This window comes from Aedes aegypti, chromosome 2 (genome assembly GCF_002204515.2).
Source record: "Aedes aegypti strain LVP_AGWG chromosome 2, AaegL5.0 Primary Assembly, whole genome shotgun sequence".
Lineage (NCBI taxonomy): Eukaryota > Metazoa > Arthropoda > Insecta > Diptera > Culicidae > Aedes > Aedes aegypti.
In genome coordinates, this window is record NC_035108.1 from 473,944,180 (window position 1) to 473,970,357 (window position 26,178).

At 37.6% G+C, this 26,178-nt stretch overlaps 3 protein-coding genes across 4 annotated transcripts; 2 read left to right on the forward strand and 1 right to left on the reverse strand.

Annotated features, from left to right (window-relative positions):
* Positions 1-389: 389 nt before the first annotated feature.
* Positions 390-4,347, forward strand: LOC5569771 (endoplasmic reticulum lectin 1). 2 transcript variants are annotated; one of them, XM_001652948.2, is made up of 5 exons: positions 411-654; positions 735-1,421; positions 2,533-2,583; positions 2,672-2,863; positions 3,875-4,347. In XM_001652948.2, exons 1-5 carry the CDS (start codon positions 502-504, stop codon positions 4,310-4,312), a joined length of 1,521 nt encoding a protein of 506 aa, XP_001652998.2. In that variant the 5' UTR covers positions 411-501; the 3' UTR covers positions 4,313-4,347. The 2 variants fall into 2 exon arrangements, with proteins under 2 accessions (XP_001652999.2, XP_001652998.2); XM_001652949.2 differs by lacking the exon at positions 2,533-2,583 and having other exon boundaries at positions 390-654.
* Positions 4,329-6,933, reverse strand: LOC23687575. The gene is made up of 4 exons (XM_011494840.2): positions 6,700-6,933; positions 4,828-4,860; positions 4,634-4,771; positions 4,329-4,574 (listed from the first exon to the last, which is right to left on the reverse strand). Exons 1-4 carry the CDS (start codon positions 6,795-6,797, stop codon positions 4,352-4,354), a joined length of 492 nt encoding a protein of 163 aa, XP_011493142.2. The 5' UTR covers positions 6,798-6,933; the 3' UTR covers positions 4,329-4,351.
* Positions 6,934-7,150: 217 nt separating this feature from the next.
* On the forward strand, positions 7,151-13,760 carry LOC5569756 (zinc finger protein 665). Its single transcript, XM_021848379.1, has 3 exons — positions 7,151-7,510; positions 7,601-7,719; positions 12,244-13,760. The coding sequence occupies exons 1-3, from the start codon at positions 7,370-7,372 to the stop codon at positions 13,718-13,720; spliced, it is 1,737 nt and encodes a 578-aa protein (XP_021704071.1). The 5' UTR covers positions 7,151-7,369; the 3' UTR covers positions 13,721-13,760.
* The last annotated feature ends 12,418 nt before the right edge of the window (positions 13,761-26,178 follow it).

The following is a 26,178-nucleotide window of genomic DNA, read 5'->3' on the forward strand; positions in this document are numbered from 1 at the left end:
TTCCGTTGCTTGTACATACTCCGACCAGCCAGCAGCTCCTCCTACGAATCCCGTGCGGCGTTACACGGCCGATCCTCCTGTAGGGCACACTCGCAGATGAACCGTTCCTGGACCCATAACCTGTTGGAAGTACACGAAGACAATTCCAATTCCAGGATAGCTTATTAAGCACAAAGAAAACAAGCTAGTCCATTCTCTGCAGACAGCTATTGACTGATAACTCAACTAGCAACTGCTACTCCTTTTATTTAATCCAGGTATCCGAATTAAAAAAAAAACTCAAGGCGTCTTGAGCCCTTTTCGAAAGTTTATCCAGAATGGTTAGATTTTTGAACAATGCTTCTTTTCAGTGTAGTTATATATCTGTGAACGCATTCCATCATCACATGTCATCATCAGCGTCAGTGTCGTCGTGTTGAATTGACAACAAAACACGTATCTCCGTTCGAAAGGGAGAAAAATCTTATCATTTTACAAAATTTACATGGAAAAAGCAGTCAAATGGCTTTATCTTTAGTGGATATGAAGTTCTCAAGCTTTTCAGTGATAATTTTGCTCATATTCTTAGTGGATGCAATAGCAGCACACGATCCAAAAGGATTTGATGATACAGTTCTCCATACAATCGCTTGGCACGGCAAAGACGATTTGTTGGTAAGTTTTTTTTTCCTGAATAACGTGACGACCATCTGAATAAAAAGGCTAATTTATTTATGTTTGATATAACTTTTCAGACCAACGCATTAGAAGATGAAGAGATCATTGTGTCGACAACGAACAAGGAAAAATACAAATGCATTATTCCTTCGATTGCCACCAAAGAGCTAGACGGAGAAATCCAGTATAGTGGCCCAAGTCCCATCGATTTACTGGTTCCGCTGTTTACCCATTCCTGTTCCTATAGAATCGAGAGTTATTGGACATATGAGGTTTGTCATGGGAAATACATCAAGCAGTATCACGAAGAGCGTCACGAAAAGACGAGCAAACTGCAAGAATATTATCTTGGCAAATGGGACAAGGAGAAAACGGTTACTCTCAAGGCTTTCTACGAGAACTCCGATGCAGAAGGAGCAAAGATGCAGTACAAGAAAATCGATGGCCTAAATCTACCGTATTTGGAGCTGGAGATGGACTCTGGAACCGTTTGTGACCTGAACGGCGAACCTCGAGTAACGAAAGTACTTTACGTGTGCTATCTTCACGGCAAAAATGAGGTCTACTCGCTGAAGGAAACTTCGACTTGCAACTATGAGATTATCATTCTGACTCCTTTGCTTTGCGCCCATCCAAAGTACAAACCCCAAGATAATGAGGAGAACAAGGTCAACTGCTACCCGCTGGGGAATTCTCCCAAAAAGCCGAAGAATTTGCTCATGATGGAGATTGAAAGCATGAAGATCAAATATCAAAAGCTAACGGTATGAGAATTTTACTTTCTACAATACAGTGGTTTTTCGGTTTTATCATCGCTTTTGTTTTTAATTTCTTTATTAGTATCATTTCAAACATTACATTAATTTCTTATATCTGTTTTAGGCAACACTATCATTCTAATTTGTTAAAACTAAATGAAGCTTCCATTAACAACATATTACATTTCGTAGGCCGTAGCAGTTTTAGGTTTTTAAAGGTGTGTTGATTCCTCCTGCTTATAAGAAAAAAAAACGCTTTCAAACAACTTAAGGCCGCACGGGACGTTGTTATAATCACCCTTTCCATTCGAAGAAGCCTCAAGTGCCACTCCATATATCAATGCGAAAAATGTATCACTAGTGCTTCTGCAAAGTTTATGTTATTTATATTTATGTCCGTTCGCGAGAAATCAAATTTAACCTCTGTTTTTGCATTCTTCATTCACGAGATTTTATGTTGAGAAGACTCAAATATTACTCAAAAAAGACAAAATAGTTTCTAATAAAAGGAGAAATCTGACAATGCGGGAACAGGGGTTGAAAAATTCCGACAACTATCTTGTGTGATTAATGGATCGCCCCAATGAATTTTTCCTTTTTTTATTTCTTAATTACACTTTTTATTAAATTTAATGGAGGGATTATTAGATTATGTTTAAAACTACTAATTAAACTTTAACACTTCACTTTTTGCAAAAAAAAATAAAATATTACAATCACTAGTAAGGCGAGCAAATACCTTTAAACTCTAATATGTTGCTTATCTTGACAGATAGGCCTATTTCGTCTGCGACTTACATAATTCTTCAGTGTTGAGTGCTCGACTTTTTATTTCTTAATGTTATAGCAAACCTCTAAAAATATCTTGAGACCTCACAAATCATACATTTTGCTTCCAATATCACGGATTTTATCGATCGGCTACAAACAATACATTTACTTTTCGTTTCGACAAATTCACGATTTCACCAAACGCACGGATTTTGGTGCGTGATAAAACCGAAAAACTACTGCATTATGGCTTTGGTATGTCGTTAATTGCTTGGTGCTATGGTTTTTTACCCCTAGAAGTAGTTTATCGTTTTATATTTAGTTTACTTCCTTTTTCCTGTCTTAGGATGTGCAAAAAAACATTGAAAACGCAATTGCAGTCATTAATTTGAACGAGGTTTGTTATGTTTGATTTTGCTTATTTTTATTTTGATAATTACATTGCTTTTACTCAAAGAGCTACTAAATTTTTACCACCCTTCTAGGATGGACCGATCAAAGTTGAGCTGTTTTCGAACGATATTCCAGATGGTACCAGTCAAAAAGAGTCAACCGACACCGAAATAGGCGAAGAGAGCAATACTAGTCCAATGGACGTTCTTTCCAAAAAAGCTAAAAAGGCAAAAGAACTCAAGCCGTTACTGGAGTTTTTGGCTGGGTCGTATTGTTTGACCGGAGTGAGTATATAGCTCTTATAATAAATACTGTGAAGGCCTTATATTCTGCGCACTTAAAGCTTTTAAAATTCCAATCTGCTGTAATTAATTTGAATCAAAACATGATATTTTCGACCTGATCACTATTTGGAACAAAAAGTCATTATTGTCGTGATGATAAAGCAATGGTAAGCTAGATAAGCTAGCTTAACTCAAATAGCGTGATGGTAATGTTTTACTATTTTTTTTTTTCGATCTGATAGTGTTGAGGAAGGGATCGTTTTTTTTTTTGCTAACTTCCCTAAAGAATTATTGTGAATATGGTAGATGTTTCTGCCAGAATGTCAGAAATTAATTTGTTGGATTTTGAGACGATTTTGTGTTAAAAAAAATATTATAGCTTTGAAATTTGAAAGTCGGCTAATTTTTCTGAAGTAAGTGAGAATCCAGGATCTTTGACCTTCCTTTTAAAGGAAACTCAACAAAACTTTTTTAAGAAAGAAATCTAAGATTATCTGATTTTGTTTTATTAAATTTGTCATAACCTTGTTCAGGATTCATTTCTAGTAGCTCGTCAAAAAAAATATTAGGAGATGGATTTAAGAATTTTACTAGAAATTGTATCCTATGTCTTCTATTCGGCTTGTATGGGATCAAACAGATTTTTGAGGCACAATGTAACACTTGATGATTTTTCATATGTACTGTAATTCGGTGATATATTTTGTATGCGTTTTAAGCTAACTGTTAAGAAATATTTCAAATTACTAAAGTTAATTTCATTTTTAATTTAATATAATGTTTTCAATCTATGACATTTACAGTATTATCAAAGCTATTTTTAAAGTAATAAATGTAAGTTTGTTCAACAGAAATTAATTTCGAATGAAGATTAAGGTATCTTACTAGATTTTAATGGACTTTTCTGAAAGTGCGCAGAATTAGGAGCTGCGCTGAATAAAGGGCGATCACAGTACATGAAGCAAATTCTGATACAGTCATGAGTGAACACTATGCACATTTTCATTTCAGGGCTCGGGCTGGTGGAAGTTTGAACTGTGCTATGAGAAACATGTGCGTCAGTATCACGAAGATACTTCGATATTCCTCGGTTACTTCAACAAGGAAAAACACCTGGAATGGCTGGAGAAAAATCCCTCGATCAGAAATAAGCGAAAGAACGAAAATCAGTTGAGTAACTTCTACAGTGGAGGCGATGTCTGCGACAAAACCAATCAACATAGACAGGTGGAAGTGAAGTTGAAATGCACCGAACATTCGTCTAGTTCGAATGCGATTTCCCTGTACTTGCTTGAGCCTAGGCCTTGTGAGTATATTCTAAATGTGGAGTCGTCCCAGATTTGTGATATTCTACCGTATGCCGGAGATAATATGCTGCTGATGGAAAGTCTGCAGAAAATGGAAGAAGAAACACTGTACATAATCGATAGCAGTAATATTAATAATTAAATAAATACAATTCAAATTTTGAATTCGACATAAAACTGTTTAGTTTTTATATTCAACTGGCGTAGTTTTTGCTTCGGTGTTAATTTTCACCGACAACTTAGCAAATAGCTGATCCCAGATCCAAGGTTCGTCAGGCTCTTCAATGTACTCTTCGTTTTCAAGACACTCGGTTAGAATAGAAATATCAATTTCATCCAAATTTCCCAATGAAGACTTGCTGTTGGGAAATATATCTGAACCAAGCTGTTTGTACGTTGTAACTCTGAAATTATCAGCTGATATTAGTTATTGTTATTTAGCGATGTGAGGGTTACCACTTACGACGGTAAGTTGGGTGATTCCTTATAGAGCAGACTTTCTTGCAGTTCATCAGCGTCCGGTAGCATTGGAATGTCGTCTACGATGTAATCAACAGTGCTGGAATCTTCCAATGAATAGTTCGTATTTCCAAATCTTTCCCTAGAAACGATACCTACATTTAATAATTGCTTTTCGTGAAAATGCGAAATACCTACATTTCCAATAAGTTGGAGTAGTTTTTACCATTCCTAAAAATAGAAGTAAAGGTTTCAAATATTAAATTTCTGCTGCCGATTCACACTAAGATAAATAGCTACTTCGGCACCTCTCCTGATTTACTTTCGGCTTGGGGAGTTTTTCTTGGACAATATTGAAGCTTATGTAAAACATTTTCATATTTTTTTTTTTTTTTTTTTTTTGAATCTTTATTTGAGTGTATTTTAACGCACGAGGGCTAGTTCTACACTTACATTTTCATAGTGTTCTGGGCAGAATTTTCGAAAAATTCTAATCTGGAAAAAAAATCCCATAGAATTGTAGTAGGACATGTCTCATAATCTTGAGCACCATTCTCAAAGCATTTTTTATACCAGCGAAGAACAAACATGAGCTAAAATCTGTTGATGTTGTTATTATTATCTTTATTAACGAGATTTTCAGTCTGAGGCTAGTTCATAGCGGTGAAAAATCTGAAGTATTTCTATCATCATATTTTAAACCAACTCGTAACCGCTTGATTTTATAAAATATATAAATTAAATTATAAAGATAATAGTGTAGTAATGAATTACAGACCCCTTTAAAATATTGTTTCTGAGATTCAGCTCGTGTTTGAATAGGTTAGGCAGACCTAATTGAGATTCCACTATTTCATTTGAGCATGAGCATAGATGACCGTACAAGTAGAACAATCGAAGTTGCACAAAGATTTAATTAATGGGGCTGGGAATTGACTTACAATTCTCAATGTGCACAAATCGAAAGCTCTAAAATTGAAAGCCAATAACGAGAAGGAAAGTTAGACAACCATTCTTGTTGGCCGAAGAATCTTTTGCATCTCCACAGTTGTCAAGATTGATCCTGCCCTTATCGCCCGCCCCCGCATGGGGCAAGCGACTAGGTCGAAGGATCAAACATTACTCTTAAGATTCCTCTATTTCATTTGGTGCAAAAAGGGTATAAAAATTGCTCAAAAACTCATACTGGTTTTACATTTTGAACGATTTTTGCATTAATGAAATAATTTGCCATTTATTACTATGTAAATTATTTTTAAATGGAACTTTCAAATGATATCTTGACAAAACTTATGTGAATTTTCGAACATTTTTTTTTTGTTCTCACTGAAACTTGTAAGTAAAGTAAAGTAAATCCCAATCCAAAGGATTTTAAGAATTCCTCCTAATCATTGATTAACTGTAGAGGAACAAACTACAATTTCATGTATTTTAAATGAGAAAATATTTAGGCTTCACCATGATACTTTTTGAGGATATCACCATATAAATCCGAACAAGACCCAACAAACATTTTTGCTGAATTAAAGTTGAATAAATTACTCTTAAGCTCATCCAGTTTAATAAACTATTATTCGACTACTAATGTTACTTGGGGATCTTTTATGGAACTTGTCTGGCATGTTTCAAGTTAAGGGGACACGGGAGACCGTGTTATTTTCCCTATCTCTCGTCTCACTCTAACAATAATCATCAAAACTTTGTGGAAGCAAATCTCGAGTTTTAGTGAACCGATGAAGCTGAAAATTTATCGGGTTGTGCACTACATATATAGAATCATAGTGATACATTTTCGCATCGATATATGAAGTGGTTCTTGGGATTTGCTTCTTGAAATGGATAGGGTGATTATGATGACGTCCCGTGCGGCCTTAAATTGTAATATGTACAAATTGTATCACGGAGTCGAAATTATCTTCGACTATGAGAAATCATCTTCGACTTACGGAGGTCCGCCGAAGGTGTCTTGAAGCCACGTTACGGCTCTGTAGCTTTTGAAACCCCCACCTACCGAATTCAATCACAAGTGCCAAAAACAGAATACGTCACCCTATATGTAATAGGTCTTACTTGCTTGAACTGTTGTTCGGGCGCAGAACATCGTCCATCCAACTGTCGGTTTTAACTTGTTTGTTCGGAGTCGTCACAGATGTGCTGGTAGTGCTCATCCTGCAAATATTAGGCCTAATTAGGCACAAAATGGAATTTGCAACTTTATATTTGAAATATTAATTTAGCTTAGCTACGAAAACAGTTTGTTTTGGCTTTGCCAAACAACACACTGCGAATCAGTGTTGCCACTTTTGCCGATTTAGGTAAGAATAATTATTCATTATTTATTTGATCCTTATTTGGTGAAGTGTTTGGCTTATCCTGTAACGCGATTAAGAATCAACTGATAATACAGAAAAATATGATGTATTAGTGATTGTTTAATTGTTTTATTTTTCTTGTTGTTTCTTTTCCAATACATAATGCGATTATCGATCATCTCAGTGCTTGAATCAAATTTTACGCAGTTTTGGGTAACACAAATTGGGCCAATAATTCCGATTCAATCTGAGGCAAAATATGTCAGCGTGTATCGGCAGGGGAAATGTCAAACTAGTGTTTTTGTTTTTATTATTGTATCAACCGTATTAACCAGTTCCAGAAAAACAAATTATCTATATCAAGTTTTAATACTACATATATCTATCAAATATCAGCTTAAACAGTTTAATTAACTAGTTCTTGAAATATGAGCTTAGAACACTGTTGTAGATTATGCTTGAAAAGCCTTGCCGACATAATGTTCGTTGAAGATAGCGAAGATAGTTATTTTTCTCTGGCCGACGACCGTTCTCTGCAACGAATGATTTTGGAATGTTTTCAGATTCAGGTAATTATTCGTTTTTTTTTTTTATCTTATGTATTATTTGCAATTGTAATCCATATTCAGTTGATCTCTGACTAATGTTGAATCTTTAAGGTTTCCGATGGAGAAATCGTGTCGAAAGTTTGCAGTCAGTGCAATGATGAAATTCGTTTAGTCCATGAGATTCGGAAGCGGATAAGGAAAACCGATTTTGAAATCAAGCAGTATTATGCGTAAGTTGAAATATATTTTAATTATATTGTTCCAGTGTATAAACTGTAACGGCAGGCCCCAGCGTAAAACAAAATGATTCGGTTTACTTCCGAAGCGTTCGTGACCAGTTCGATCAAATGACTGAAGCGGGCACTTAATTATTCGACCTTCTAGCGGCATGTGGACTGTGCCAAACGGCCATCCGAATCGCAGCAAAAAGTTCTGATAACACCAACTTTCCTCTGATCCGGCGTATATCGGACCGTTTGGTTGAACTTACGGGAACAGCGCTCACTAATGTCAGCCCCCTTGTGAGACAGAGTGACCGCGAGTGCCATGCCAACGATAGTTTAGGATGTTAAGAGGAGCATTGGCATACAAGGGTGATCAAAGTATTTGGAACAGGCCATTTACGGCAATATCAAATGGAGGTGTCTAAAATATATACGCGTAATGCTCTGTCAAAAATATATGAAACACCCTACAGGTCTTCAGAGACATCGCCATAAAAATGGCAGAAAAAGTAGTGAGGACTAAGCCGGTCGGATTAAGTTGTCAGAACACTATCAATTTTCTAAACACATGGGGCAAGTGAGAAGTTTCTCATTAGATTGAATTTAAGTTTGCTGTTTATGAAGCTATAAGTAAACAAGGCTCGCAGTTATCATAGAAAAATAGAATGCTTATAATTCAAGAAACATTTTACTCGTGGCCATAGGCGTAAATAGCCATCAGATTTGAGGGGGGCCACGGCCCCTTATCATGAGAATTGAAAGTTTTACATTAGATTTAGGATTTAGATAATTTTACAATGCTTGTTTCGATAATATTTATGAACCGATTATAGTGGAGCACTTTCATACAAAGGTCGATATATAAAAACTTGAATAAGATCGATTGAACAACTTTGTTAACAAATGTCATTTTTATGGAAAAATAGTATATAGTATAACGCTGCGACGTTTTATATTGCCAAGATGACGTATTCAACCCAATTAAATATATCTCCAATGAAATACAAAGATTTAAAATTCTGCTTTTCATCAGGATCAATCAGGAAACAAAATTACCTTTCCAATTCGATTTGAAAATTTTAGCAGAGTTCTTAAACAAAATAAAGTTTCAAATGTATCAGTTCAATTAAGGTAGGGAAAAGGTTCGGCCTTAGTGGTATAATCAAAATTTTCATAAAAACGATAACAGTTGAAAAGAAATAAATACCACACAGTGAACCTCATTTGCTATAATTTTGCTAAACAAAATTGTGTTAAAATATTTACCAAGTTTTAGTTATAATAGTTTGAAACTTGATTGTCTTCGCTGGCCGAAACACAAAATATCGACACTTTTACGACAGACATACTTTATATCAGCCATAAACTTATGTTTACAGAAAAATACACTCTAAATTTTCATCAAAAAATTGCCCAAAATAAGGTTAGTTGTAATATACCAAAAAAAAAAACAGTTTTTCGCAAAACTAAGTGGAAATGTGAAAAATGTTGGCCACTTTTTTCACACAATCAGGCAAATTTCGCTAAACTTTAAGATAAAATGTGGATTCGAGCTAATTTGTAAATTTCGCCGCCCCACTATGGGCCAAAAATTACACTCCAGAGCATTCTTATGATAGGCCTAGAAACGCCTAGAAGGACGTTTGTCATAAAGCAGTTTCATACAAGAACAGGTAGCATTTTAAAGAAGGCATGTAATTCTCATTATGCCAAAAGACCATTATGTCGAACGTCCATATGCGAAACGCCTTTATGTGAAATGTCCCATCACCCCGAAAAATTCATGAGCTCATTCTTAAAAAACAATCAGTTTTTATACAGGCGATTGACATAGATGTAAGTCAAGGTCACCTAACAAACGGCTGTTTCATTGGGCTTGGTAAAGTAAGGAATCTGAGCCAAGAAAAATTTAAGAATATTTTGTGATGTTGCATGCAAAAATTCTAATATTAGTGTGACTAACAGAAAATCGTTTGCAGTTGCTAGATTTGTTCAAACTTTAACTTCTAGGTTTGTTCTAAAGAAACAAAGAGTAACATGGTCTTATTACCTTATCAATATAAGAACTTCAGAAAATTGGTGTCAATTTAACATTTTAAAACAGCCTAGGGCTGAAAATCTCCTTAATAAAGCTATAATAATAATAATGACATTTTAAAACATTGTTGCGACATCCCCGACTTTATTCGGTTCGATGTTGTTTTTGTACGAATCCGCTGCTATCTTACTATACATAAAGAAATTTCAAAGTTCACAGTTTTGCTGTCACATTTGAATGCAACTGCTTCGCTATCGTTTACTTACCAGCAGTTCATATCTGTTCCCGACGTCTCAGAGACAAATTTATCGAATGGCACATAAATTTGAAAATACAGTATTTAAAATTTCGCGAATAAAAGAATACAAAATAATATTTGCTTGCTGCATCATTGTTTATTTTTGAAAAACATTATTTATGTAAAACATTTTTTTTTGTAAACTTTAGGAGTATTGTTAATGGATCAAATCAGTTCTACTAAATCTAAAACGTGTTTCAATGAATTTCAATATCGGTAAAGGCCAAAAAGTAAACAGTATGGCAATATGTGACGTTTTAAAACTATATATTTCTTTTGCCTGTCATTGAACGCGTTATGTATCATAAGGGCACTAATTTCAACTATATTGTTATTTCTTTTCCATTTTTTTCGGGGGGGCCAAACCCAAGATTCAGGGGGGCCAGGCCCCCCCCCTGGCCCCTCCCTATTTACGCCAATGCTCGTGGCGTTAAAAGCTATTAGAAATCATGGAGCTTTTTAACTAATTCGGACAGCTGATTGAAAAGAGGATATTGATTGAATAGTTCCAATATAAGAAAACACACGAAAATCCGTGGAATGCCGATATAAATCTAGTAACATAAAAATGAGGTATGAGTCTATCCACACAAAAAAGGTTCTGAATACATACTTTGTTGAAGGATTTTGTTCCAAGGAATGTTTTCTCCCGAATTGACAAGAATAAAAAGTTCAATTTTCACTCATGTTATTGTTCATTGGGACTCATTGACAAATGTTAAAGTTAATTGAAATCGTAGATATTACTGTTAGTTTTTCAAATTATTGTTTAAAACGACATTATTTTCACTTACCGTGGACGTACCATATTTGACGCGGTTAAGAAAATTCTAAATTCAAACACTTGTCAAATCGTCTAAATCTTTCCGATTTTGTTGAAATTTGAACATATGCTAGCTCAACTATTATAGAATTAAGGAAAAATCAGTAAAAAAATATTAAACGTTTTTTTCTTTATGTTTGATTGACTTTTTGTGGAACACATTAGGTTCCTTAATTGACGCATCAATTCTTCAATGTGCCTAATTTGACGCACTATGTTCCTTATTTGACGCACTTACAAATAATTGCTAAAGTTTAAAATATACAGGAGTTTCAGTATTCAATAGTTCAATTAATTGAAAAAAGCGCTTCAGAGTGGACATAAAAGTTAGAACCTTTGGAAAAAGTTTTGAATGACGTCATCCGGTAGTACTTTTGCTATGCGTTTAGTTAGTGTAGAAAATAAATCCGACGAGTGAGTTCAATCCATAGTTAAGCATTATTGTTTAGTTTAATGAATTTTCGTCGCGATATCAGACAAGGGCAAGGTTTGAAAACTATGTTGCGCTGGAACGGGGAAGGTAGTTGCTAAGATAAGGACAAATTGGTCAAAAACTAGAACGAAAACAACCGGTTCCAAAAATGTCCGTTTGAGAATCTTCGTTACTTATAACACGTGAACTACGCCTACTTGTCCCATGTTCTATGTCACCCTTATGGACCGCGGGACAAATATGCGTAGAACTAACGGCGAGAACCATATATGGGGTCGTCCATAAAGTACGTCATGTTATTAGGGGGTAGGAGATACAAATTATTGTTTAAAACGACATTATTTTCACTTACCACCACTATAGTGGTGCAATTGAAAACAAGGTGTACATTTTCTGTAATTTTCCTTCAGTTTACATAAACATCAATTTCAGCATACCATTTATATTTGGTGGGAGTCAAGCTAAAAATATACACGACCACATTTATTTTTATTTTCAATTCTTTATGATTTGAAAAATCTCAACTATACGATTTCCATTACCCACTTGCCCACGGTACCTTATTTCATGTTAGTATCTTCGGAGCATTTATTCGTTGGTTTACGAAGAATGAGTCCGCTACTTGACCGACTTGATTTATTTAAACCGCGTGCTTTTATTAATGTTTCCGCACATTCAAAAACTTCTGTGATAGTTCAGTGATGAAACACATTGGCAAAAATTGTAGTTGTAATTTATTGACGTCTCAAGACGGTAATGCAGTACCCGTTCAACTTTGGTATCATGGTCAAAAATCATCTTGCCAAAATCGAACCGTGCAACAAACATCCGCATCAATATTTTTCTAGAGGTGTCAAATTATAATCAGCAATTTATTTTCAAATATAATAATATCGTTACGAAGCGATCTTTTATTTAAACACTATTCTTATTTTTAGATCACTAGCGGTAAAAGATGAAGCAGAGTATGAAGCTGACCCAGTCGAAATCCAAGAAAATGAGCAGATTGAATTGATTGAGATGGACGATGACGAACGTGATGGAAATACAGAAATGGTGGCAAGCTTTGGAGAAGAAAATTCAGCTGATAACGATAATTTTACCCAAAAATACGAAATTATTGAAGTAGAGCCTCTGCTAAGATATGACCAAAACACCGTCGAAGAACCAACTGAAATCAATCACGAAAGGAAGCATATACATAGCGCCATACAAATACAACGTTTGAAAAATCCATGTGATCGTAAAGTACGCAGAACAGTTGACTGCAAGTGTTACATATGTGCTACAGAATTCGACACTACCGAAATGCTGGACAGTCATCTTGCGACGCACGTCGGCACCAGCGCTCAGAAATGCAATCTCTGCGATTTCCCTATAACGACAGTGCGATCTTGGAATATGCACTTGAGAACAATTCACTTTAGGAAAGGAAAACGTATTCCTTGCGAAGAATGTAGAAAGGATAACAAGGTACGAGAATTTTCGTCTAATTTTAAACTGCAAGCCCACATTAAATCGTACCATGAAAAAATCGTAGAAGTTCAAGAGAAAAAGCACATTTGTACTTATTGCGGCAAGGCATTCTCAAGAGGGACTCATCTCAGAATGCATGAGAATATACATACAAAAGCAATTTTATACAATTGCAAGCAATGTCCATTTGCTGCAACGTCGCGATCTGGATTGTTAAGGCATTTACGTATACATACAGCTGAGAAACCTTTCAAATGTGACGAATGCGATGCATCATTCAATCAATCTAATGCGCTTCATTCTCATAAAACCGCAAAGCATTCTGATGAACGACCATTCGCTTGTGATATTTGTGGAAACGCGAAACGGTTCAAAACCAAATACATCCTCCAAAGTCACATGAAGATGCATGAGAAATCGGACACAGATTCAATCACTAAGGGACGGCGTGTTAAAACATTAGGAACAAAAATAACCGTTTATGATCCTGAACTAAAATGCAGTTTCTGTCCTGCAGTGTATTATAAGGAAGTGTTCCTTTGCCGACATATTGTAGAAAAACATCCCTCAGAATCGGTGTCAATGATTCCTTGTGATGATTGCAATGTAACAAATAAAAACGTATTTTTCCTGACACAAAAAGAAAAAAACCGTCATGTTGAAAAGCATGAAAAGACGAAAGCTCTACCTGAGAAGGAACGTCTCTGCAATGAGTGTGGAAAAACATTCCAAACAAGCACTGCATATCATCGACACCGTCAAACTCATATCGATATCGTATGCAAAGAATGTGGAAAATCATTTTCGACCAGCAGAACATTGAGACTTCATTTGCTAACAGTTCACCTAAAATCCCGACCATATAAATGTGACAAATGTGAATCGTCTTTCGGACAATTGACTTCGTTGAATGCGCACATGAAAATTCATCAAAAATAGAAATAAAACTGGAAAATGGTTTTCCAACAAATATATGAAATGTATGCTTGTTTTATTATTTTTTCTCTCAAATTCTCATTGCTTGTTACACGATATACGAATTTAAACATAGTAAATTGGCGAAAAAGCTCTTAGTGATTGATGTGATAGTGCTCGTTGAAGCAGTAGCAAGTATCTATAAGTAAATAAGGTTCGCAATTGTCATACCAAAACAGAAGGTGCTGATAATTTAAGAAACACTTCACTCAAAGCGTTAAAAACTATAAGAAATCATGGAATTATAAAGTGTGTTATAAACTATCGAACTGTCAAATTTTAACTAAAAGTTAAACGAATCGGTGAAACGGTTCACAGCCTAAATAAGTAATCACAAATATGTATTGACTGGTGCGCTGGATATGATACACCGCGTGTCCTTTTGAGCAATTTGATGATTCGGCCGCACCTTTTAGGCTGTAACTGTTTCACCGATTCGTTTAAGGCCGCACTGGACGTCATCATAATCACCCTGTCCATTTCAAGAAGCAAATCCCAAGAACCACTTCATATATCGATGCGAAAAATGTATCACTATGATTCTATATATGTAGTGCACAACCCGATAAATTTTCAGCTTCATCGGTTCACTAAAACTCGAGATTTGCTTCCACAAAGTTTTGATGATGATTGTTGAAGTGAGACAAAAGATAGGGAAAATAACACGGTCTCCCGTGTCGCCTTAACTTTAAGTTTTGACAATTCGATAGTTAGGGGTAGTCGGTGCGGTTTGGCCAATGGGGTGAAATGAGCACCCCCTTAAAACTGCATAAATTCTTTAAATTTCATCTGAAATAACATGCAACCCCAAATGAAGCAATAGGCATGTTATAAGTCAATGTTCGAAACTCAAATTAAAATAAATAAATGATGTTCGAAAAAACTGCCCATATCGCCCCGAATGACTCTTTTAGTTTTCATCATTTCAGAATGATGATATTTGACTGTTAAAATGGTTTTAAAAAATTATACCTTCTTGCACGGAGTATTTATAAATACTAATAACTTTCAAGTATTGTAACAAAATAATTGAATTTTTAGATTATATGAGATTATTTTGCAATCAAAAATGGGGTGCTCATATCACCCCATCAGTAAAAAATCGACTCGAAAAATGAGAAATTTTGAAAAATCAATCATTTATTCGTGAATTTTATGAGATAAAGGAAATCATGCGGATCTAGTGTATTCATCTAAAAACTGTTGGAAATCATGCAAATATTCGAAAAGTTCATAATATTTCCAGCACTTTCATCGACTTTTCCTTAAGGTGGTCAAACTGCCCCACTTTCCCCTACTTCTCCTCCGGTCTGCTCTGCTCTGCACAACACAACAGACGTAACACTTAGAACAAATCGCGATCAAAATCATAGTCGCGAAAACATGTACGCCCAATGCTAAAAACACTGTAGTTGGCCGATGGACCAACAGGTGGCGGTAATGTGTAAACGTCAAACACGAACAAAAACGACGCGAGCGCTGCGGATGGCCGATTGACCACCTACAAAATATTCGAATCGATCGTTAAAAAGTTGGTCGATGAACAGCGATGAGAGTGTGACGTCTGTTTGTCTGTGTATGAGTGTTACCAATGAGTTCGTGAGATTCATTGCATTGGACATTATGCTTAAAGAAGGGCAATTCATCATAATTGCCTTTGAAAAATAACCGGTGTGACAGTGCTAAATTGAAAGTATATACTTTTTATCAGAGAAGGCAAAATCTCGAATAAAAATTTCATCGTATACCGTGCACCCCCGCCAATTTGAACGGTACCTCATGCAAACCATCGGGGTTCATTTTTAATTTGAACATCTAGTCACCCTAGAAACGTGTTTCTGGTTACCTCTTTCACTGTTTTGTTTTGATTCTGCGTTCCGTTCTACAGCGTTACATTTCACTTTACTCCGTTCCATGAGCTAAATGACGTTTGAACCATTTTTAATCTGAACGATGTGCAAATTAGCGGGGTACAGATTCAAAAGTGTTCAGATTAAATGTGGTCAAACCAACGGGGGTACTCGGTATCACGTTAGTATTCACTTTAGAGACAGAAGAAGAAAAACTCTTGATAAACGTGTTAAAAACTTCAATGGTAATAATTATGAGAAAAGCAAGTTTTGAAAGAACAACCTATGATCAGCAGAAAGAAAAATCTCTTATGAAAATGTAAGCAAGTGTAATACAAATCATCGTTAAACCAGTATAACTTCAAAAAGCTGCTAAGGACTTGAAGAAAGTAAAATTGTCAGTTAAAACAAGCTAAATTTTGCCTCAAAAATTCAATAGATTAGCTTATGCTCAAATAAAAAAAAATGATCAAATTATGAAAAAAAAAAAACAGTAGGATTCGTCATTGGGCCAAAATAAATCCTACATATCAGCGTTGTAGCTACCTGATTAATTTCAAGTTCGCAATTCGGCTACATAACATTTGGCCAAATAGCTGGACACCATTCAAAATACAGTCAACTCTCCCTTACTCGATACCGAGTTAGAGAACCATAGTAAATGCTGGTTTTCACCTGAGACGAGACTCGCGAAGGCGGTCTTCTTTTTCTGTGATTGCTGAGTTTTTTTCTTATTCCACTTTGTGTTTATACCAATTATGCGCATGCTGTTCAAATCCTCACATGAACCTCTCAGCAAAAAATGATTGAGTATGCATCACATCGAATCATAAATAGCCGTTTGAGTGAAATTTCATGCCAGCAAACGTAGCAGACATTATAAATAATTAATCTTCTGCTTAGATTTATCAGCAACTTTGAAAAAAAAAAAAAAACTGCTCCGCCGACTGAGGTTTTTAATAACAGTTTACTTTGAACACAATACTTTTCACTTTTTCAGTTGCATTTGACGTTTCGTGAGAGGGGAATCTGGGCTGCATATGACGTTGATATTTTTCCTCTTCGCGAGTCTCTCTCAGGTTTTCACTACTATTTTCTATGGATCGGAGTCATACTGGTTTTGTGTTCTTTGACTCGATAACTCCCTAACTCGATGGTCTTTTCAGTATCGAGTTATTGAGAATTGACTCTTATACCTTATAATCTAAGAAAGCGGTAATGGCGAAATGGTATACTCCACTGCACTGTGACGTCACGCATCAATTTTGACAGGTACTGGCCCTGTTGTTTACAGTTTGGACTTAGTACTTTTTTCGAATCATTCTTAATTTCGTGAAAGTTTGCTGCGAGGAGAGGTCAAGTCCACTGCAGATACCCACGGATCGTATTATTCTATCTTCCTACCGTGGAAAATCGTCACCACCAGCATGCTGGTGATAGAAATGCGAAGATGAAAAAAATATGGAAAAAACTACTAAGTCCGAAACGTAAACAACAGGACCAGCAGCTGTCAAATAAGTGAGGTTAGGCTCGTCATATGCAGCGCTCTATAGGCCGCAAAATGGCATACCGCAAAATGGTACACCGCGAATTGGTTGACCGCGGAATGGTTTACCGCCAAATGTCGGACAACCTGTTTAACTTTTAGTTAAAATTTTAGATTCCAATAGTTATTTTCCCCTCAAATGATTCACAGCCTCAATAAGTATACCGGGTACCCCCGTTGCGGTTTGACCACATTTAATCTGAACACTTTTTAATCTGTACCCCGCTAATTTGCACATCGTTCAGATTAAAAATGGTTCAAACGACATTTAGCTCATGGAACAGAGTAAAGTGAAATGGAACGCTGTGGAACGGAACGCAGAATCAAAACAAAACAGTGAAAGAGGTAACCAGAAACACGTTTCTAGGATGACTAGATGTTCAAATTAAAAATGAACCCCGATGGTTTGCATGAGGTACCGTTCAAATTAGCGGGGGTGCACGGTATTCACGAAATTCTCTCTCACTCTGTAACAAAACTTGAAAATAATGGTGCCAGTTCCTGTCAACTTTGACAGGTACTGGTACCGTTGTTTTCGGATTTCTGCAGGCTATCGTCATGATGGAGACACCATCTTCTATGGTGACAGAGGGCTCGATTGGCTTGTCAGATAGATCGGGCCCGGGACATCCTGTCTACTGCAAATCGCTGCAGTTGATATAGGGCATGACCACTGCCTGGATTTCTGAAAGGAGAGAAAGAGAGCAATTTTCTGATGTCGTCACCGTGCAATGGGCAATTTTACGAGACGTTTTTGAACAGCTGATCGCTTATTTTATGAATGAAATTTTGACAGAAGGCGGTGTCGTAACGTGTGAAAGTAACAGAAATATCATCAGTGTTGTCGTTTCGTAAAATGAACTAGTCCCAATGAGAATATATACCGAGGTGAGGAAGAAGACATTTAGTGTGCGTGACATCCGTGTACGGTGCAAAATGTTTCACTACTACAAGCGAGCGAGTTTCCATAAGAAGCCATGTAAATTAGTGACGTAGCTATTTTTGTTTACGTTTTTTCTCTTTACTAATACATAGCCTTTGCGTCTTCTTCCACACCTTAGTATATATTCTCATTGGACTAGTCCCACATCGGTTCAGATCTAAGATAAAGATAGGACAACTGGGAATAAAATTGAATCCAGTTTGTGATCCAGTCACTGATTGGTTGAATTTGATGTCTGCGAGTGTGTAGCTGCGTGTGGAAAGTTACCATCGGATGCGTTTGTTTTGGTTTGCCCGTGTTGCCGGATTAATATATTGGGTCGTTATTTTTTTGCGGTTATGCATAAAAGTTCGTAGCCGACTGATGTAAACCTAACAAAGAAGTGAAACGAAATCAGATCGGAATGAATAAAAAAATTGAAACTGTATGTAGCAAAACTACAAGTAATAGTAACATTTCCAGGAGAAGACGGCACAAGGCGAAGTGACAGAACTTTTGGCTTTGATAGATATGCCTTTTTCTTCTTCTTTTTGGCATTACGTCCTCACTAGGACAGAGCCTACTTCTCAGCTTAGTGTTCACCGAACACTTCCACAGTTATTAATTATGAGCTTTCTATGCCAAAGTTGCCATTTTCGCATTCGTATATCGTGTGGCAGATAAGATGATACTCTATGCTCAGGGAAGTCAAGTAAATTTCGATTACGAAAAGATCCTGAACCGACCGGGAATCGAAACCAGAACCCTTCAGCATGGCTTTGTTTTGTAGCCGTGGACTCTAACCACTTGGCTAAGGAAGGCCCTATAAATATTTCTAAAGTAAATATATGAAAAATTGAATCGATTGAAATTATTTGAAGTGAAAAACAAATTGAAAAAAACAAATTTTAGTGTCCGCGGCTACACAGCAAAGCCATGTTGAAGGTGTCTGGGTTCGATTCCCGGTCGGTCCAAGATCTTTTCGCAATGAAAATTTCCTTTCCCTGGGCATAAAGTATTATCGCAATAAAAGCTCTCAGTTAATAACTGTGGAACTGCTCATTGAACACTAAGCTGAGAAGCAGGCTCTGTCCCAGTGAGGACGTAATGCCAAGAAGAAGAATACACTATAATTCACCTAATCAATACAATTAAGAAATAAATAATAATTGGTGTAGCGTGGTCTTTATTATGTCTCAAAGTGTGTCAATACCGTAAGGTGCAGTGTATTATAATACATGGGTGTATGGGTATAACGTTTACGTCACATCTCCCTTTTTCGGGAAAAATGAAATATAAAATACATTACAAATTCAAACGTTGAATCGGTTTCACTAATCTGCCTGATCTGGTGATGGTTCTCTGTCCTCTCTCTACGTTGACTTGATGCTCTTCTGTTGGATCCACCGGGGTGAATTGGATGTCTACCACAACTGGAGGTGGTTGTCGCTGTTCCTCTCGAGCCAACGGACTTTGTTGCAGGATCAACGACCTCGGATCGTCACAGACCGCCTCGGGTTGCGCTGGGATGACCACATTAGACTTCCTAACGTGCTTCATGTTTCTGCGATAGGTGTCACCCCGATCAGTTTCGACTATAACCGATCGAGGTGTGTTTGCATCAGCAACGACTCGTCCTGACTCCCAAGTTTTCGTCAGCGGGTTCTGCAACTGCACACGATTGTTGATCTCCATGGGTTGACGAACTTGTGCTGATCGAGTAGTCCTTCTGTTTGAACCTTTCAGCCTCCAAATTCTGCTTGACGTTTTCAATCACTGCTGGCTTCAGTTTTTGGTTGGCAACCGGAAGTGGCGAGTTTGTGATTCTGCTCATCAACCGTTGATTGGGGGAAAGCAGCTTCGAATTCCGTGGGATGTTGCGGTAATTGAGCAATGCAAGCTGAATCGAACTGTTATCTTCGTAGCACTTTTTCAGGATGTTTTTCGCAATCTGCACCGCTCGTTCACTTAGCCCGTTGCTCTGCGGATAATACGGACTAGAGGTCACTTGCTCAAATTTCCATTCCGCTGCAAACTGTCGAAAAAGTTGCGATGTGTATTGTTTGGCATTATCACTATGGAATTCTTCAGGAGTTCCCCAAACAGCGAACCACGACTGCAGGTGATCAATCACTTCCGAAGATTCCATGGACCGTAACTTTTTGAAGTCGATCCAGCCAGAGTAGCTGTCGATGATGACAATGTAGTTGCCGCCGTTGAAATGGAATACATCTGAGCCAACAATTTGAAACGGGTACTCTGGAACTTGCTTGACTATCATCGGTTCTTTCACGTTGGAGCGACTGTGCTTCTGGCAAATACTACATTCCTCGACGAATCGCTCGATGTCCCGACCCATGGAAGGCCAGAAAACTAGCTGTTTGGCCCTTTTGATGCTAGACTGTATTCCGAAGTGGCCAGCATGGATAATATTCATTGTTTTGCGGCGCAACGTTTCCGGTATCAGCAACCGATCCCCTTTGAAGATCAGTCCCTCGTAGGTGGAAAGCTCGTCCCGGTAGTTCCAGTAAGATTTGATGACTGGATCAACTTCCTCTGGGTCATTCGGCCAACCCACCTTGATAACTTCGATCAGCTCCCGAAGTGTGGCATCTTCATCGGTTTTTGACACTATCTCCTTCATCCAGGACTTGGACACGTTGAGGACGACATGTACTTCCAAATCTTCGTCGTTTTCCGGTGTTGAGTTTTTCACATCGCGACTTAGAGCGTCTGCGATTGGTACATTTTCACCTCGAACGTACACTATCTCTGGAGCGTAGGGTTGTACGTCAAGAATGATTCGCTTTAGCCTTGGAGGTGCCTTGTCGAGAGGTTTTTTGAAGATCGACTCCAAAGGCTTGTGGTCGGTGTGCACAACCACAGGCTTGCCAAAGATATAGGAGTGGAATTTCTGACACCCGAACCGGATAGCGAAGGCCTCCTTCTCAATTTGTGGGTAGTTCCGTTGCGCTGATGTCAGCGACTTCGAAGCGTACGCAACGGGATGCCCATCTTGAAGTAGCACAGCTCCCATAGCATGAGAACTGCAGTCTACGGAGAGCACATTCTGTTTGTTGACGTCGTAGAACTTCAAGACTGGTAACGATATCAGCAGGTTCATTAGTTTGTCGAATGCCGCCTGCTGTTCGTGCTCCCACTGCCAGGGAACGTCTTTTTGCAACGACGGGGACTGGTTCGAAGAGGCAACGATTGGCAACATGAGGCTTAAATTCAAGCTGGACTGTGGGGCGCAATGCAACGTTTTGCCGTTAAAAGTGGCGAAAAAACTCTCCGGAAAGATGTTGCAGAAGTCAAAAACGAAGTACATTGTGTCCTACAACGGTGAAAAAACCAAGGTGGAAGGTGATTTGACGGTGGCAGCAGTCGTGAACAAACGCAAAACCAACCTCACGTTCAAGGTCGTCGATTTGAACGTCGTTCCGATCCTCGGAAAGAAAACCTGTGTCGATTTGCAGATGATTCAGCGTGTTAATTCAATTAGCAGCCGTGACGACATCTTCCAAGGCCTTGGCTGTTTCAAGAATTTTGAGTACGAACTGGACCTGAAACCGGATGCTGCGTTCGAGATCCGGCCGACACGAGCAATCCCGCACAAGATTCGTGACGAGGTGAAGGCGGAGTTGGACAGGATGGTCGAAATGGGTGTCATAATCAAACAGGAAGATCCCACACCCGTGGTAAGTAACCTGATAGTAGTGCGTAAGAACAACAAAATTCGTTTGTGCATTGACCCGACGGACGTAAACAAAAACATACTTCGTCGGCACTATCCGCTGCGCACTATGGAAGAAATTGCGGCCAGAATCCGTAATGCAAAATGGTTCACCATCCTGGACTGCAAAAAGGGTTTCTGGCAAATCAAAGTTGCCGAGAACTCCCAGAAGTACCTAACGTTTGGCACACCATGGGGTCGCTATTCGTGCTTGCGTCTGCCGTTTGGATTGGCTGTCGGACTGTACGCATCACTCAAAGCTTTCTTGATCGCTTCCGGGTCCTGCTGCTCCTCATCCGTCAACTGCAAACCTTTGAATGTCCCAATGACGTCCGGACCGAGACTGTTCATCAGGATTCCCACCTGCCGGGATGCTGGCAGATCCTTTATCCCCGACGCTTGTTCGAACCACGTATACTGCTGAATCCAGTCGTTCCAAATACGCGCCTTATCCGAGTGACTATGGATGTTTATGCGATCTGGAGGGTGAGCGAAAAAATTCTGGACGGGCTGCCGCCTGCTGTACTGCTGCTGGTGGGTCTATCATTTTCAGCGAATTCCTCGCTCTCGAGCCGAAATTTCACGCTGAATTGGGTCCCTATTCACGACCGGACGCCTTAACTACGGTTTTCCGGTATTTTTTCGATCTTTCCGCGACTTTTTTTTCGAAATTTTCCGATTAAATCACGGCGCGAAAACTGACCAACTTCTGACACCATGTAGCGTGGTCTTTATTATGTCTCAAAGTGTGTCAATACCGTAAGGTGCAGTGTATTATAATACATGGGTGTATGGGTATAACGTTTACGTCACAATTGGGAATATTTTTTGTGAAATAGTGTACCGTCTTTCATACAAATGGCAACACTGTTTTTACGTTACACGCAAGGGTGGAAAATTCACAACTGGGCTCATGGATGAAAAGAAGAACAACTAAAAGAAGCCAGGTGTCCGATCTTATCTTAGGTTCAGATGCATCCAAATTCTACACTGAGATGAATCTCCCTGTTAAATACATGTGCATTGCACTTATATTTTTGCAATCAAGCTTCGCATTTGTACTTTATTAGTCTTGCACATAAATTTGGAAACGTTGTTCATATTGGAATTTATGTGCAGCGCAAATACATAACAAATGCTTGTAAACTAAGTTTTATTAGGCTTATTAAAGCATTGTATTTACGGGCATCATTAATTAATAACGCTGCAATTGTTACAAATAGTTTATTTAACACAATTGTTATTGAACAAATAAATATTTTTATTCTTTTATTAATTGTGTAAAAAAGCTTAATAAATATAATCACTTCTTGAGTTTTGCGGCTTTCGGTTCGTCATCATCGGTTGTCCTTTCCAGTGCTCGAATCGGACGAAGAGTAGATGTGTGCTCCATCTCCACCCGCGGATGATGCACATCAAGGGGAACCCGAGTTTTTCTTGGGAAGAATTCCTCCGTCGATTACTCCAATACATGTAAAAGTTGATCGAAATTGACTGGAACTGCCATCGAATCCCGAATTTGGTGCACACGCTTGAGAATCACATTTCCCTAAACAAAAGTGATGAATTAGTTGCTCAAGTTTGTTTGCAGGTGGAGAATTTTACTCACAGTTTCTTTTTTATAACCAGCAAGGCTTTCGTTGATGTTTTTCCGGAAACGTTTAGGATTGAAAGTTTGGGAGTGCAAACGTAACCTATCCTGTTTGTTTACTCCGCTGTTCTAATATATCATTATGTATGTAATCTTTTGGAAATTATGTGCGGAAGTTGATAATTCTCAACTATGGGTTGATACACTCGTAATTTATGTTCCACTTTAATAAGTTTCAAAAATGTGTCATTGGAACTGTATTATAGTGCACATAAAAATCAAATGGTGCACATAAAATCGGGCGTCGAGCTCCTGAAACAGTTTTATCTGTCTTGCGCACATAAAATATAATGGAGATTTGATTTCAGTGTAGTGAGTGTCTCATTTCAAACGCTCAAATTCTCTGAAACTTGCAGGCAATGGACATGCCCTATATCAACTGCAGCGATTTGCAGTAGACAGGATGTCCCGGGCCCGATCTATCTGACAAGCCAATCGAGCCCTCTGTCACCATACACAGCAAAAAAAGTTGTTGAATATTACATCGAAACCGCTGCAACCAAGTCGTTCCCTAGGTTGTGTAATATTACACGGCTCGACGTACTCGCGGGCTATTGGTGTAATAGATGCAATCGATGTAATTCTTCCGATGTAATAGATTCAACGTACAAAATACGATGTAATATGTGCGATGTAATATGAAAGTATGTAATCTAAGCAATTTAAGCGGAAAAGGCAATCACGAATTCTTTTCAATGGCTGATTGAATTGCTTTTTTATCCTTTTACGCGAGATTTTACGCTCATAAATTTCATTTGCAGGTGTAAAAACGATTTTTATTGAATTAAAATAGTATTTTAGTAATAAAAGGATATATAGCAATTCATTCGGCCATTGAATAGAATTCAAATGTAATCAGATGCATGATAATTGAAACGAAGAAAATACGTCGATCTTTTATATTTTCTTTATTTTCTTTATAACTATTTACATGATTAATAGATGGAAGTATGGCCCAAGAGGTCGTTGATGGATGAACTTTAGATCTGAAGGTATTGATAAATACAAAATGTGATTATTTCCTAAAAGCAGCCAATGTAACGGTTACCTAGTACAGTTCGATCAGTAAATCCAAACTCGTTGACCTGGCATGAAGAAATAAAACAAAAAGAGAAAATGTTAATTGAATATAAAACATAACATTCACGTGTTTGAAGATAAGGGCTCATTCATTTATTTCATAACGCTAAAATTGGCTATTTTGGACACCCACCCACCCCCTTGTAACGCTTTTTGTATGAATATTATTCAGTTTTTGTATGGGCCGTAACATCGTTTGGACAAACAACCCACCCTTCCAGCGTTATGAAATTTGTGAATGGGCCCTAAGCAAAGACAAATTAAAGACCCCCATGTCCCTTGCAATTGCCCAAAATTTTATGACTCATAAGGTAATCTAGAATGCCGTGAAAAGTGTACTGCGATCTGTCAAACTTGGGTACCAGTGAATCAATTGTCACCCAACACGCAGCAACAAAGACATTGTCACCTCCTAATCTTGTTGCAACAATTTTATTCCGCAACATCAGTTTATTATCACTTGAACAGAATATGACAAAGATCGATCACCACGTGCGCAGCGATTTTCTGGGCTTCGCATTGCAATATTCGAGAACTTTCTCCGTATTGGTAAACATTGACACATTATCAAACAGCATCTTTAAAACAAATTTGATTTTGTGTTTAAAATAACTGATTAATCGCTAGTTGAAAAGGTTGCAACAATGTTGCGCTTCGTGATTGTCATGACAATTTTGCTTTTGATTGTGTCCTTATCCACAACAGTTGCGACAAACGGTTGTGAGCGAGCTTGCTTTGTTGTTTGTTTCTTTGTCTATTTTGATGACAACTTGATTCACTGTTGGGTACCTTTTGTGCTACCGAGGGACCAAATGCAGTACTAGAAGTGGTACCCAATCTCAGCCCGAGTGGGACGGACCTGCCCTAAGTACGTTGATAGACAAAAGAGTTATGCTTAAGTGCTTCTAGTTTCGTGTACTAATGTCTATACAAAGTTCTGGATGTGTTTGTTCGTGAACTCAACCTGGATTTTTACATCTTTTTATATGAAATGGCTAAGAAACTCTTGCGTCCACTATAAATTCTTCTGGAATTCTATAGGGATTGCCCTAGAATCAATCAATATTGAAGCTTTTAAAAGATTTGTTTAACAATTGTATGCGGTAACACAATTATTTACAAAATGTCTTAAACGTTTTATTGAAAAGAAGACGTAGAACATCGTAAGACTTTTTTTTTGTATGGTATTCAGTTGGAGCTGTCTGGCTTTTGCCAAGTTTCCCCTCTACCAGGACCAATATTCAGACGAACTAGGCTATCCCACATGAACACTGATTTTTATTCGTATTGTGACGTAGTAGTTTTGAAAAATACCAATATTCCCTTGCTTCTGAAAAAGGAAGCATTGTGAAAATCAGCAGCTCCATCAGAATTTGTTTGAATTAGTAGTATAGTAGAGTCATTACTAATACTGTCTAGTCGAAATGGTTTTGAATAATTGGGTCCTAAAATGTTTAATGAATTCTTGTTTTTATTTAATAATACGAAAGAGCATGTTATTACAACTACTTTAGCAAGTTTTCCAGCTCAAATAACGGCTATAACATTTTTAAACTTCAATTTTAAAAATGGTTTCGAATATGAACCTTGACACTTGTGATCTTGTTTGACATTCACTTTTTCGACAAAAATGCCAC

Bases quoted from the DNA above. Each gene is read 5' to 3' on its own strand.
- LOC5569771 (XM_001652948.2), top strand. From the start codon at position 502: ATGGCTTTATCTTTAGTGGATATGAAGTTCTCAAGCTTTTCAGTGATA. The intron at 2,584-2,671 runs GTTTGTTATGTT...CCACCCTTCTAG, and splicing joins CAGTCATTAATTTGAACGAG to GATGGACCGATCAAAGTTGA. The intron at 2,864-3,874 runs GTGAGTATATAG...TTTTCATTTCAG, and splicing joins GGTCGTATTGTTTGACCGGA to GGCTCGGGCTGGTGGAAGTT.
- LOC23687575 (XM_011494840.2), bottom strand. From the start codon at position 6,797: ATGAGCACTACCAGCACATCTGTGACGACTCCGAACAAACAAGTTAAA. The intron at 4,861-6,699 runs GTAAGACCTATT...TTCTATTTTTAG, and splicing joins CCGAACAACAGTTCAAGCAA to GAATGGTAAAAACTACTCCA. The intron at 4,575-4,633 runs GTAAGTGGTAAC...TGATAATTTCAG, and splicing joins GAATCACCCAACTTACCGTC to AGTTACAACGTACAAACAGC.
- LOC5569756 (XM_021848379.1), top strand. From the start codon at position 7,370: ATGAGCTTAGAACACTGTTGTAGATTATGCTTGAAAAGCCTTGCCGAC. The intron at 7,511-7,600 runs GTAATTATTCGT...TGAATCTTTAAG, and splicing joins TGGAATGTTTTCAGATTCAG to GTTTCCGATGGAGAAATCGT. The intron at 7,720-12,243 runs GTAAGTTGAAAT...TCTTATTTTTAG, and splicing joins GAAATCAAGCAGTATTATGC to ATCACTAGCGGTAAAAGATG.